The sequence below is a fragment of the Penicillium coprophilum genome, assembly GCF_028826855.1.
Source record: "Penicillium coprophilum strain IBT 35676 chromosome Unknown utg000004l_segment0_segment0, whole genome shotgun sequence".
NCBI classification, from domain to species: Eukaryota; Fungi; Ascomycota; class Eurotiomycetes; order Eurotiales; family Aspergillaceae; genus Penicillium; species Penicillium coprophilum.
The window spans coordinates 6,365,982-6,380,018 of NW_026622723.1; the positions used below are offsets into that span (position 1 = coordinate 6,365,982).

Sequence of the window (14,037 nt, forward strand, 5' to 3'; positions counted from 1 at the left end):
ACGTTGGTGCGTCGCTATGACCTGTAACTCTCGCAGGATAGAGGATTTTATCTCTCATCTTGATATTTCAATAGCGTGATTCAATTGTCATCCTCGAGCATATGGTGACAAATACCTTGAATGCAACCTTGAAAACAATAAAATCTCGAGATATTTTTTATACTTTGAGAGTAACATTATTTATGCTACGGAGTACGGAGCACATATGATAAAACTTATATTCAGACTCAACCTAGATATGAGCTCACTAGGCCTCTCAACGCGAGGATATTGAACTTGAGAATGTGTCCCGACTGTAGATTCTCGATTTACTACTGCATTTTCGCCACGATTATTGTACTCCGTAGTCTATCGCATATCATCGATGTAAATATATTTTTCTATCCATATCTCAGGGCTGAAGACTCTAGATTTGCGCATATGATGTCTCACATTCTTTCCGATCAGTCGCGTACATATGTATGTTTCAGCACCGGAATGTAGTATCAAGGAGCACCAGCAAGGGTTCGATATATACTTCTCCTGTCGGTCTATGCCTTTTTTGCCATTGACCATGAGATGGACCCAGAAAGCAAAGATATTTTTCTCTCTACTCAGAATTCACTCAGCATGAATTTGCGAGACCCGGCCCCCAAGATAGAGCCAGAGTCCAGTCCCAATGACATGCTCACTAGATCCACTACCCACCAGGTTACGACAAACAAGGTACCGAGCACAACGGGGTCCATGTTACGCCTGACATTATGGGTGTCATTTGCCGCATGGATCTCGAACTTCGACAATGGCTACGCCGGCACAGTCTTGATCATGCCTTCTTACAAACGATCATTTGGAAGCTGCGAGCAGGTCATAGACCCGAACACATATGAAAATATACAGCATTGCTCGTTGACGCCACTGCAACAGTCCCTTATCAGCCTCAACTTCTTGTTCGTTGCCATTGGAGGCGGGATTTCAGGTGTGGCCGGTCAATACGTCGGACGCAGGGCATCAATTCAGGTTGGATGTGCATTGGCTATTATTGGTGCCGCTGGAATGCTTGGCACCAGTGGGAGCTTCCTTCGCTACATGGTGTGCAGATCGATCAGTGCCGTGGGGATTGGACAATTGATGGCAGCCAGTCTCACTTATGGCTCTGAATGCATCGTCGCCAGCAAGCGCGGGCTGTCCCTAGGGTTGTATAATGTTGGACTTGCTAGTGGAAATGTTGCTGCGTTCGCGGTATGTGCAGGTTCTGCTCGTTTGGAGTCAACCAACAATTGGCAGTGGAAGACACCTATTCTATGCCAAATACCCCTGGGAATTATTCTAGGTGCTGGAATTCTGATGCTTCCCGAGTCACCGCGCTGGCTCATGGGACATGGCCGAGAGGAAGAAGCACGGAACTCCTTTGGCGTGTTATACTGCCAAAGTCCATATTCGCCCGAAATCACCGCGCAAATTGACGATATAAGGACCAACCTTGTAAATGAGCGTGCTGGCCTTGAATCTGTCTCCTGGCTTGATATTTATCGCAGGAAGCATGTCGGTCGCACCTTGATATCTGCCATGATCATGGTTGGTGTAGCCATTACTGGTATCCAATTCGTCCAACCATACGCTACGCTATTTCTCAAAGGTGTTGGAATCAGTGATCCGTATTTGATCAATGTCATCATTGGCTTGTGTATTTTAGGAGGATCTCTTTTTGGCCCTTTCATTGTGGAATATGGCGGAAGAAGAGCTGCAATGCTCTCGGGATACCTTGTCATGGGTCTCTGCATGCTCACTCTTTCCTCTGTGAGCACTGCTCTTGAGATGAATGAAAGTGCCGAGATAGTGATAGTTGTTCTTCTGTGCTTCTGGGCTTTTGTCTTTGGTGGGACGATTGCTGCAAGTGTTAACCTATCAGCAGTGGAGGTGCACAGCGTCTCGCTTCGCACCTTCGGACAGGCCAACACAACAGCATTCTACGGGATATTTGCCTTTGGTGCCACATTCTGGACACCTTACATGTTGAGCGCAGATTACGGGAATATGGGCCCAAATGTGGGCTATTTCTATGCAGGCATTACTGCCGTCATCGGAGTTTTGACCTTCTTCCTCGTACCAGAGACTGCTGGAATCACTCTGGAACAGATTGATGAGGGTTTCAATTCGGGAATCAAAGCATGGAAAACGTCACTGGCGAAAAATAAAGCCATTGCTTCCATTCACAAACAGAACACGACGAGCAGAAACTTTGGGGCTTAATGAATGATGTCAGGCTTTAGTTAATGATCTATGAATATGATATAGCTCCAATGTACATATTAGATTTAGGGGTTTGAATCATCAGGTGTCATCAGTGAAACTATGAGTAATAAGCACGAACAGAACCCCCTAAATCAGAACCACCTAAATCGGATAGGTGATGAGCCTGGGAGAATATGGATGAATCTGATAGAATGCGGAGGAGTCAAGAATAGAGACACGCCATGAACCGCAATCATACTATGGTATGTGCAAGGCATCAGGCTATCATTGGATAATGCTACCTTAGATCTCTCTTTTCTTTGCTGTGTCAGTGATTCTATCTTGAAAGACGATAGTATAGCATTACGCATGTGCACGTGACCTTCTGGCCCTAATGCACACATGAAGGCGTGTTCCTCTCCACGACATACACCCACTCGAAAGTGCCGGTCAGATAAATAGAATCTCAGCAAATTTTGAGATGAATATCGAGAAATATCAGCTTTGATAGACCTCCAGATCAGGATTGCATTGTGTCGTAGCTCGGAGTGATCGCGGTATGGAGCAAGAGAGAGGATATTCCGCGACATGGGTGCCAGTATATTATTAGCTGAAGTCACATGAATCAAATTCTTCTTCACTACTGAAACTTTCAAGACAGAAATTTCTTCGGGGTTAAGGAGGGAAAGGATGTTTGACCTATCGCAGATGAACTTTGCAAAATGAGACTATTAGACTTGACTTATGCCGATCTAAGCGTTTATGTTATGTTGACTCTGCTCAGTCGCGATTGCCAAACTTGTGCCCTTCCTGCACTTCAGATGAAGCATTTAAGTTGACTTCTTCCCTACTCTTCTTCTGCTTTTCCTTTCTCTCGCATCCACCCGAACATCTTTTCAGTCGGAAAAAGGTACAGGCTTGATCGCAAAGCGCCAGCTAGAGTGAGTTGATGATACATCATCCGCCAGAAAACCAGCACTTACTAACAATCTCTTCCTTGAAGCATTAAAGAACACTCATCACACTCATCTTTGCCACTGCTTCACCGTATCCAGCTACCATGTCGTTCTTTACAAATACCCCTCGCCGCGGTAGACGTGATGCCGACTCCGAGCTCTATTCCCGGCCGCGCACACAGGCCACCGATCTGCCCAAAGAATCTTCTGTGACTCTTCTGAATATCATGAAGCTCAATTCAGGGTCTAGCCTTACGGTCTGGGGCAATGAGATCCTTCATGTCTTGCGACCTCTCAAGCTCGATGCACTCGTAGCCAGTGATCTTCCAAGGCCCCTCCCAGGAGACGCCGACTACAGCAAATGGAAGTTCTGGACTCTTGTCGTTGCTGAATGGCTGTTCAATCAGGTGGATAAATTGCTTCAATACAAAGTGAAGGCACACTCAAACGAACTTGCTTTCGCCGATGAAATATTCAATGCAATCAAGCTTCTGAGCCTGCACAGCCAGTCCGCTTTTCTTGCAAACGAGTTGAAGCGGTGGGAAGACCTCAACCGAGATGATTTCTCTACGTCCGCGGATTTCATCATGGCCTATCAAAACCAGTACAATCGTCTGAAAACAGAGAACCATGCGCCTTCTTGTGATTTCGCACTTGGTAGACTTCTGCAAGAGCTGCACGGAGAAGTGATGAAGGTCCCGTTCATTCAGGAAGAGGTGAAAGATTTGGGGCGACCTGTGGACTACCAACTCTTCATTTACTACTGCAAAGTGTTGATCGACGAGTCCCGCAAGCTGAATGTCTCGGCCGGTCCTTCTGCGTCTGAAGATGCCAGTGTGGGTGTTTATGGAGAATTTAGAGCCCGAAGCCCAAGCCGTGGACGTGACATCTCCTACCGCAGCTGGAGAAAAAGCACCAAGGGACGCGGCCCGGCATGGGAGTAAGTGATTTGATGTGCACAGTGCCGTGATCTTGGAAATGATAAGGTCATGAAAATCGGCATTGATGGTCGAGCAATTCAAGGAATCTCTTATGCGCTCATTCAAAAAGAAAAACAAAAGCTACATGAAAAAATCTTCATGGCTACAGATTCCTGAATAAGCAAGACGGGCTTTCTTCAAACAAGGTCAGCAGCAATTGAAACAGGACATAGCAATGGAACACATTTTCCCTCTCATAATTCCACTTGACTAGATTGTATGAGGGTAAAATCTCAAACTTCCACTTATCTTTCTTTTCTAGTCTGATGCTCATCTGAAAGATCGGCCAGTTTGATACCAATTACTTTGAAATTGGAAATTAGTCAAATACCTCTGAAGTACGAAGTATAAGATTTTGTTTGCGATATCCTAGAGCAGACCTCTTTGCCTGGAGCAAACATAGCAGCTGAGGCCTGTGACTTTTCTCGTTAGATATTTCTATATTCCTAATCAATTCAACACGCTAATTTACAAAAGGGCCGGTGGCTATTAACAAAGCTCTTGGTGTCCTCTCGTTGCTCAAATGACAGCTTTGAGGACTCAGTATTTGTCTATTGGTGCACGCTCTAGAGGGTAAAGCCGTTCTCCAGGGTATCAAGTATATTTGCTTGGTCTCATGGTGACTCGGAGTCTGTCTAATATTCTGTTCATTCAACAAACCAATTCATGCTGTGGAGTTTGCAGTTGGCTCATTTATGTCATAAAGATATCTATCTGGATCCGGATACAGATCCTTTTACAGGTAGTAGATTAGCTGAACAAGGGTTTTCTTCGGAAGTCTTTTTAGCGTTTATTGCTATGTTCGTAGGAGTTACCTGGGTAACTATTCTCATCGAATGATTAAAGCACGTAAATCAATCCAAGACCAATAGACTAAAAAGAGTGCTAATCAAACGCAAGACAATAGGGCTTACAAGTTGACAACTACAAAGATACTCCTCTCGAAAGCAACCTGAGAAGGATATGCTAGAGACAGCAACATGGAAGACCGCTGTGTGTAAGGATGATGAAGAGACCAGTTTGAAATATCGTATGATAGAGGTCAGGCGGAATCTAATAGCGGACTAGAATTGACATAATAATTGGAGAGAGATATGAATGTACATTAGTTTCGGGGAATACATGCATTGCGGCCCAATTACTGACTCTGTCATGGTGGCTTGCATGACGGGGATGTACCCACTTGCATTTGTTGTCTCCATTCAATATGCACGTATTCAAGCCTTCTTTAACGCCATAGAAACGGCGACCGACGACATTGGCAGGGAATGTGAGATTGGCGAGAAAAGCGCAGGCAAGGAATAAGCTGGCACTTGTGTCCTACTGATGCCAATCTCGACGCAGACGAATACGAGGCTGATGCATGACGCTAACGCTCATGTGCCCAACCAAGCTGCTGACAAAGAGCCTCATGTTGATGAAATACCACGATGCCTTAAATAGCTCGGACTGAGGCCAATGTCGGAATAACAAGACCGCCAAAATATCAAGATGATTGCAATAGAACCGCAAGAGAAATCGATTGGGCCAACAATAACAATAGTGACGATTGAGCCGAGGTCGATCCCCATAACCGACATCAAGTCAGAGACCAAGAGCAAGACCAAACTCGATAAGCCAACATCGGACACAAAGAGGAAGCCCAAAGCGGAGACAAAGACGAAGGCAGCGCCCAAAGCAAAGAGCAAGTCAGACACAAAGAGCAAACCCAAGACAGAGACAAAACCCAAGACGGAAACGAAGAACAAATCGGAGACAGAAACAAAAACAAAGCCAGATGCGAAGACAAAAGTCGAGCCGAAGAAAAAGACAAATCCAGGGAAAAGGATGATCAACCTGGGAACGGCGACGAAGATTCTACTGGGATAACGCTGGCTACAATGGAGTTGACGCCTGATAAGGGGCTTATAATGAAGATTCCCAAGATGATCAAAAAGACGAAGCTAGCAAGGATGAAGATAAATCGGCATCCGATGGCGATACCTACATGTCACTCAAGGGTGCATCATGCGTTTTCCCCATTATCATCTTTTCTCCCACTGCGTGGGCAACGAGAACATCACTTTCTGCGATTGGGTTTCCACCTGTAGATCTGTAGATTAAAGGTATATTTGAAGGACTCCTGAGCGAGAGGAAATTGGTGTATACCCTAAAATCAAGCTTTCCATTCTTGACTTTGATAACTTCCTTTTGTCTCCCTCTCACATATCTCTGTTGTGAATTGGATAGATGGATCGGCCTGCAGAGTCCAATTTTGCACTGGATTGGCTCATCGAGCTGGGAATTCAGAAAACCTCCAAGCACAGCCGGGTCTCAAGTGGAAGAATATGAGATATTTGGCAGTGAAAGGTGGATTAGAAAGGAGTTGTTGACCTGCCACGTAATCAACAGGGAAGTATAGGTAGTCCCAGTATAAGAAATATCGTTGAATGGAATAGATTGGATCGAAATGCAATAGATTTTACAGCGCTACATCTATAGAAAGAACGAAAATCAGTTTGTAAATGGCGTGGTGACATTGTTGGAAACTTACATAGAAGACTTGCCAACTGGTTACCTTTGCTCAAAACATCACGGCGCAAGACATTCTCATGAGATATGGAAATTCAGCCCTTGGATGACTATATAACAATATAATAATTAAACTCACTCTCTATGAGACTAGCATACGTATGGGCGTAGTGGGCGTGGATTGAAACATCCTTCGTCTATAGGTGGTCTCATCCTAAGATACATGGGGTTTCATGAGATATCTCATTCATCCAATAGGTATTCCAAGATTACGAATGCAAACGGTTGTCAGACATAGCCTGAAATTGAGATGTAAATCACACAGCATCAGCTAAAGGTATTCACAGAGAAGCCCAATTGGGCAAAGAGAACGAAGCACAGAGTTATACTCCAGAAGACACCCCATGTATCGCATATGTGCTGAGTGGGATGATCTTCAGAGGTAAAGTGCCACCCTCATAGAGCAAAAGAAAAAGAAAAAATAGGTAGCACGCTCAGATGAACAATCAGCAAGAAGAGTAAGAAAACCGAGACCGGTAGCTTGTAGACCGGTAGAGACAAGATAGTTGGCGCTCATGTACATGCAAGGAAAATCTGCTCCATGTATCAAAGGATATAGGGAGGGAGAGTTGGGATAGCGACTGTGGGGGTTTAGAATGAATGTGAGGGATATCAACAGCAAGGGAACAGCTCTGCTTGTTCCGATGGCTCCCAGATAAAGGCTGCCAAGTGATGGAAAATAAAGTAAGTTGTAATGACAAGGAAATAGATTTTGTGTCGTGTTGGGAAAGGAAAATTGGAGGCTTGTCTAGCAAGAGACAAGTTTAGAAAGGAGAGAGGATAAGCACGGAGCTTGGTGGTTTTTATGTTTCATGTGCAAGAAAGGACAATCATTGATGTCCATCACAATTCGGACTTGACTGAGTCGTCGACTTTCCATTGGGCTTGGCGTTTGCCCATCATCTCTTCAAGAACTTCGAGACGTTGGCGTGTGGTACGGAGGGCATGGTTCATCTCACGATCAGAGACCTTCTCTTCCTGAAGCCGCTCAGCGAGCTCACGCTCATCACTTGCACTGAATCCATATGACCTGCGACTTGTGTGTGGCTCAGGCGATCGGTAGACATTTGGAAAGACCATTCCGTCCATGCCAACTCGGTCTTCCAGCCAATTCCAGAGCTCAGTTTCTTCACGACGCCACATTTCCTCGTATGCGGCCAGTCTCTGAGGCAAGCCGTGACCAGGACAGCCAGCTTCATGTGAGACCATGGAAGAAGACGGAGAACGGAGGAACGCGATGTAGAATAAGACTCCGATGATTAGAATAGCGAGGTTGCTACTCCAGAGTGGACTCAGAATGCTGGTAAAGGGCTCCAGGAGGGGGCGAACTGGCTCGAAAAGGCCCCATGATTCTTGCTTTGCGGATTTGGAATCCACACTAACCTTCGACGAAGCAGCTGCAGTTGACTCCCGCCCTGCGCCATCGCCCTTCTTGCGCTTTCCTTTGCCTCGTCCAGCGCCATTGGAACGCCCACGGGGAACAACTCCGACTTGCAGGGCTTTGAGAAGATCGGTACCAAAGGTCGTTTGCCCATCAATTGCGCCTTTCTCGATAGGACCCTTGAGCCAACTCTTGCCTGACCACTCGATGGTGCAGGTCATGAGGAAGCGAGTTTGGTTACCAGCAGCCCATGTAAAGAGATACTTGGTCTTGGTAGCAAAAACGTTCCCACTTGGCACATCGGGTGTTTGGGTGCTCAGCGTGACAAGAACGGCCTTTTCAAGGTCTAAGAAGTCCAGGGTCTCGGTACTAATGCATTTTGTCTGCTTCGGACCAATGGAACCATTGAGGGGTTTGATGTAGGAGTATTTCCTGGTTGGGACTTCCATCGTCAAACCCTTTGCTGTTCCCTCGAACTGTAGTTCTCCGCATTTCTGATTGTCGGCAAGAAACTTGGTCATGAAATCGCCAGACGCTGGACCAAAAACCAAAGAAAAAACCTTGCCGAGCGGTGCCGGAATAACTTCATCTTTGATGACCTTTTCGTACTGCCCATCGGCGTTAACGTATTCAGTAGGTGCATGGGTAGCCGGGCCTGGGAAATCAGGGGGTGCATCTTTGGTAGCGCCTTTGTCGCCGTTCTTCTTATCGCCACTCTTTTTGTCGCCATTTCCATTTGTGCTGGCCGCAGGAATGGCTGCATTCGCAGATAGACTTGAAGCTTTGCGGCTCAAACCTGGTCGTGGCACGGACACTGCACTGGCGTTCGCACTGCCACCGGCCTCAAAGAAGCTATCGGCGTTGTCCCCTTCTTCGTCCTCGTCGTATATCTCATCTTCATCGCTGAGATCGGTCTCGGACTCGCTCTCCTCCTCCCCGACCTTCTCTGTCTTATCACCCGTACCATTGGTCACACGGGTTCCATTCACAGAGCTCTTGATGGTGGGGTGGTTGATCTTCCAGATGTTGACCATTAGGTCGTATGTGGACTCGCGACTAAGCAGACTGCGGAAAGTATGACGCGCATGGAGTGTCTGAATCGCAATAGCATTGGGGAACACCATAGCTGTATTCTCCTTTTCAATGGCAACAATCTCATCGAAGCTGATCACTAGGGTTGTGACCCATCCCAGGATGTTACTGGAGAAACAAATGTGCCCTTCTGAGATATAGATGCGGCCGGCAAGAATGATCTCACGTTGTAGGGCGCAGCTATAATCTTCAATTAAATAATCGTCTTCGGGCACACTCCGGAATAATTGGTGGAAATCTCGATTGCGCTTTTTACTGGCAACCGCAAAGCCTGTCAATCGAGGTACACTAGAATTGATGCCAGGAGCTCCAAGCGCAATGGCGTTGACGCCAATCGCTCCGATTGTCGAGGCTGTGGCCCCAGACGAGCCCCGGTGACGCCGGGCAAGTCTGCTGCGCACACTGCCAGTGCGTCTGAGCCCCCCCACTCAGGTCACCGTCAAGGACACTGCCACTAGGGGGAGTCTGATCACCCATGAGTATGGTATCTTTTGGAAGCGAGGCCGTAGACTGAATTTCCAAGGCATCTTCTAGATCCGAGGGCTTTTCGTATGCTACTTGAACAGCGCGCGCTGCGCGTTTATCTTCAAGCTTGGCAGCTTCCTCGTCTCGTCGGGAAACAGCTGTGTTGTTCCGCTTGTCAACGGGGCTCCCTGGCTTTGTAATCACCACACCGTCGGCAGTCGTGATTGACTCACCTGGTCGTGCGTCAATGTCCAAATGACTGAAGTTAAGGTCCCCTGCCCCAAGAGTCTCTACAGCAGATGGTCTCCCGTCCGCAATCTTGCTGCCGTTTTCTGATGATCTTTCGCTCTCCCCGGAGGCGGATCCAACGAGAGGTTTATCACCGTCAACGGGAGCAGATTGGGGATTCGGTCGATTCTTTTGTTGTACGTTGATGCTGTTGCTGAAGGAGGTGGCAGCATTTTGCGCAACTGAAAACACCGAAGAGAAGAAGCCGCTTTGCTGGTTTGAAGGCGGACTCTTTGCGCTTGGTGGCTTTTCTTCAAGTGGTGTCAATGCAACAGACATTGAGTTGGAGAGTTTGCTTGGGCCATGTGCTGCAGAAGCGGACCGCACCCGGCGGTGGGAGATCATGTTTCCAGAGGGACTCACGGTGGTGATTCCGGAAGGTGGGGAGTTTCCAGATTGCATGGACTCAGGTGAATCAGTAACATTGCTGGACAGTATTTGCGCACTGAGGGGGCGGTAGTCAGTTGGAGTGGGGGGTGTTACAGTTGTCGCTGGCGCAGGTATGGCGGTATGAGGTGGGGTGTTCGGCATAGGGCTCGCCTCGAGGGAACGAGGCTTGTCGTTCGTTAGATCAGTACGAATAGGCGCAGGCAGAGGCGGAACATCATCAGGGGCTGCCTGTACTCGGTTCGATGAAAGACTGCTCCGTCGGCTGCCTCCAAACAGACCCCGCCCGCTTTTCTGGCCCCCGGGCTTGCTTGATGAACCCTCGGGGTTGTCATTGGTCCCTTTTTTATCCGAGGTAAAAGCCTCTTTCAACCGTCTTCCAGGGGACGCACTGCGTTTCTTGCTAAGTTGATCCGTGGGGACGTCCAATGCCATGCCCGATGTTGCGCGTCGGGACATTCTTTCGCCTGGATTTGATTCTGACCCGGTGGCACTTAGACCACTCACAGCTGACTCGGCATCAGCATAGGAGCTTTCTGTGTCTGCGGCGTCCGCCGATGTGGTCTTGAACAATGGGGAGGAGGAGGTGTAGAATCCAGTATGGGAGCTGTGTGAGGTGAGCGGCGGAGGCCTAAACAAGCCAAAAAAAAAGTACAGCTAGTTAGAAGAAGTCCAAGACAATAATAAGGTCAGCTGCCCAACTTACCCGTCCGGCTCGTCATCATCAGTCAACAGATGATTACCTTCACTATCCGGCGCAAAGCTCTCTGCGATTGACGACGGGGCTGCGGAGGTCCTATCCCGAGATTCGTTGGACCGACTTTCATGGAGGTCGTGTTCCACAACTACAGTCGGCACCGCCGGCTCATCTGTCTGTTGTTGATTCTTTCTCTTATTCTGCTTCCGCCTCCGACGCGCATCAAGTAGCTTTGAGAATCCACTGGGTCCAGCCTTGTTGGGATCCGCTACTTCTCCGCCCTGCGTTTTCGGTCTCTCGAGGGTGGAATCATGGGATGACCGACCATTGCTCTCGATTGCACTTGATTCTGCAGATATTGTCCAGGAGCGACGCGATCTGTTTTCGCCCTTCAAGCTTGAAGACGAAGAGTCGGCCATGATTGAAAGAGGGTCGGGGAATCGGTAGGGTTGGTGCGGGCAGACCAGGAGACTCCAGGGGAAGTTGTCATGAGGTGTATGTATTGAAGACTTTCTTTCTCTCTACCCTTTTTGTGGGAGTACTTCCGTACATGGGAAAGCAAGGTAAAGTGAGAGAAGTGCCAAAGTGTTGAATTGTCCGACTCCCCTGGAGCTCCGCAACTTAGTCACCCGCCAAGTACCTAAGACTGAGAGAGAGTTGTTTTGTATTTTTGTGTTCAATTGATTTATTTGGAATTGGTATAATTAGAAGTAATATATGCCTTTGGTTTCTCTGGTCTTTGCTATTTTCCTGATTCCACTTAGATTCAGATGGTATATAGTAGCTAGGTAGCCTGACAGAATACCTAGAAAGCCTCTAGTACTCCGCTTCTCCACTGTGTAGAATGTGGATGTGACACTTTGCTGTTTTCAGTCGGATTGAATAGATTTGTTCTAGAACTTTAGGGGTAAGTAATGTCTCATAAGGGTGACGGCTGTGTATCTCATCCTCGTGTGATGTACTCTGTACTTGGTGTTGTTCAAATCCCCCGTTCAACACATAACGTCACTTCTCCAACATTCCCTGGATAAAATCTCATCAAAGGAATGTCTCTGATTTTTTCTCCTTTAACTTATACAGTTGGTCTTTCTTCACGATGGAAGTAGCTCCTTTGGCCTTGGTAAGACCTCAGCCCTCAATTTCAGGATAATCTGACAACTTGCCAGGCCCACACCCATGCGCGAAATGCAGTGCTAGAAACTCGCAAGGCTAATCCAGTAGCTGCCAGCGAGGAGCATGATCTAGCTGCTGGTGAGTTTGCAGCAGCTGCACAGAGCAGCTCTGACCATGAGGTGAGTCTTGATTGCGTCGAAGATCTACCCCCGCTCGGCTCTGAGCTAACGCGTCATACCAAGGCCCTACGGACTCTACGATTACTCGAGACTCACCACAAGAAACTCGCTGAGATTCTTCGATTCCAGCATGAAAATCCACCCACCGTCTCTATAGAAGCAGTATCTGCGAATGCCTCCCCTATATCAGCGACCCAGCAGACCGCAGCCGATCTCGGGGGCACAAAAAGCGCAAGCGCGAACCAGGATGCACAACTACCACCCAGATTAGTGGGCAACGCTCGTCTGCCAAGTCGAGATAAATCCTCTATTGCTAATAACTTGGCTTCCGCCCGAGGGATTCCGTCGCACCCTCGGCGTGGATCACCAGTGTCGCCAACACTTACATCGCAACATGTCGCAGCAAAGATGACCGAAACACCACCGAGGGCTAAAGCTAGCGAAACAAGGCCACACAACGAACCGACTAAGAATCGACACAATCGTATTTCTGCACCTAGACAACCATGGTCTCCTCCCACGACCAGTTCGACTGAGGTGACTGCTCAGCAAACTGTACATCCCAGTGCAACTAAACCCGGAGGATTGAAAGATAAGTCTGCAATCACCGACGAAGCATTCAACCGCTTTTACTCAGCCTTCGGGGGTCTGGTCTCCAAAGTGTCGGGGCCTTTGGCATTCGCAGGGATTCAAATGGGATCTGCGGGTCCACCCAGCGCCGAACAAAGCCGCAAGTCCTCAGCCGAGGTGAAGTTGGACCGTGAGCATGCTGTTCTAGACCGGTCCATGACTGCCGGTGAGCCTGATGTGAACAAAATCTTCTCTCGAGCCGCGTTGCGATCGATCCGGGACGGCTCTGGGGCAGGTCCCGGGAACCCAGCAGAGTCCTTCTATGTAGTCCCAACTACAGGCGGGACTATGTCCTACGCCGGAATTCTCACCCGAGCTGAAAAGCAGGCGCGCAGGAATAGCATGGAGGATGGTGATGACGACTTTGTGGATGCCCGAGAGACACCCTCATCTCCTGAAATGCGGCATAGTGCCAGTAGTTCGCGCATATGGGCGGGACGCCGCGGCGCAGCCGATAAGCTTACAACTCCGCAGACACAGAAGACAATGGAAGAAATGCAGGTGGAGAATGAGACCCTGAGGAACTTGACTGATTCGCTCGCGACAAGATTGCACATGTGGGAGGTGAGCGCACAATCCTCGTCGATGGCGCTGCAGCAATCAATCCGAATGATGCACCGCCAGAGCGCTGGGACGCCTGATTATCTCCAGCCCACAACAGCCACTACTTCACCTGTCGCTACGCTGACTTCGCCGCCAGCTGCGGCTGATACTGACGCACGGATCAAAGAACTCGAGGAGCAAGTTCGACGTAGTGAGCAGAAACTTGAAACTGCTTCTCACGAGAACGACAAGCTGAAGAATGTTCTTGGGCGATATCGAGACCGATGGGAGAAATTGAAAGAAGGTGCCAAAACTCGGAGAGCGGAGGGTCGCTCTGGTGACAGTCAGAGCAACACCCCTACGAGTGCTACCAAGCCATCGGAATTCTCGGCCTCTCCAGACCCCGGTCGAGGCCCCTCTGCTGGTCAAGCAGGGTCTCGTGCAGCAGGTGATAATGAAGCATAGTCTTGCAACGTTCATTCTTGGTGGTTGGAAACGGCGTTCGGTCCTAAGGCTTGATCCCCTTTTATGAGATATGCCC

General features: G+C 48.4%; 5 protein-coding genes across 5 annotated transcripts; 4 read left to right on the forward strand and 1 right to left on the reverse strand.

Annotated features, from left to right (window-relative positions):
• Window positions 1-609: 609 nt before the first annotated feature.
• N7500_006838 (Major facilitator superfamily domain general substrate transporter) lies at window positions 610-2,232 on the forward strand (the record flags this gene model as incomplete). The annotated part of the gene is made up of 1 exon (XM_056677982.1): window positions 610-2,232. The coding sequence occupies one exon, from the start codon at window positions 610-612 to the stop codon at window positions 2,230-2,232; it is 1,623 nt and encodes a 540-aa protein (XP_056532982.1).
• A 1,042-nt stretch (window positions 2,233-3,274) lies between these two features.
• N7500_006839 (uncharacterized protein) lies at window positions 3,275-4,114 on the forward strand (the record flags this gene model as incomplete). The annotated part of the gene is made up of 1 exon (XM_056677983.1): window positions 3,275-4,114. One exon carries the CDS (start codon window positions 3,275-3,277, stop codon window positions 4,112-4,114), a length of 840 nt encoding a protein of 279 aa, XP_056532983.1.
• A 1,527-nt stretch (window positions 4,115-5,641) lies between these two features.
• Window positions 5,642-6,019, forward strand: N7500_006840 (uncharacterized protein; the record flags this gene model as incomplete). Its single annotated transcript, XM_056677984.1, has 1 exon — window positions 5,642-6,019. One exon carries the CDS (start codon window positions 5,642-5,644, stop codon window positions 6,017-6,019), a length of 378 nt encoding a protein of 125 aa, XP_056532984.1.
• Window positions 6,020-7,564: 1,545 nt separating this feature from the next.
• On the reverse strand, window positions 7,565-11,450 carry N7500_006841 (GRAM and VASt domain-containing protein; the record flags this gene model as incomplete). The annotated part of the gene is given in 3 exon segments (XM_056677985.1): window positions 7,565-9,584; window positions 9,598-10,965; window positions 11,041-11,450. The coding sequence occupies 3 exon segments, from the start codon at window positions 11,448-11,450 to the stop codon at window positions 7,565-7,567; spliced, it is 3,798 nt and encodes a 1,265-aa protein (XP_056532985.1).
• A 677-nt stretch (window positions 11,451-12,127) lies between these two features.
• N7500_006842 (uncharacterized protein) lies at window positions 12,128-13,961 on the forward strand (the record flags this gene model as incomplete). Its single annotated transcript, XM_056677986.1, has 2 exons — window positions 12,128-12,151; window positions 12,198-13,961. 2 exons carry the CDS (start codon window positions 12,128-12,130, stop codon window positions 13,959-13,961), a joined length of 1,788 nt encoding a protein of 595 aa, XP_056532986.1.
• Window positions 13,962-14,037: the final 76 nt, after the last annotated feature.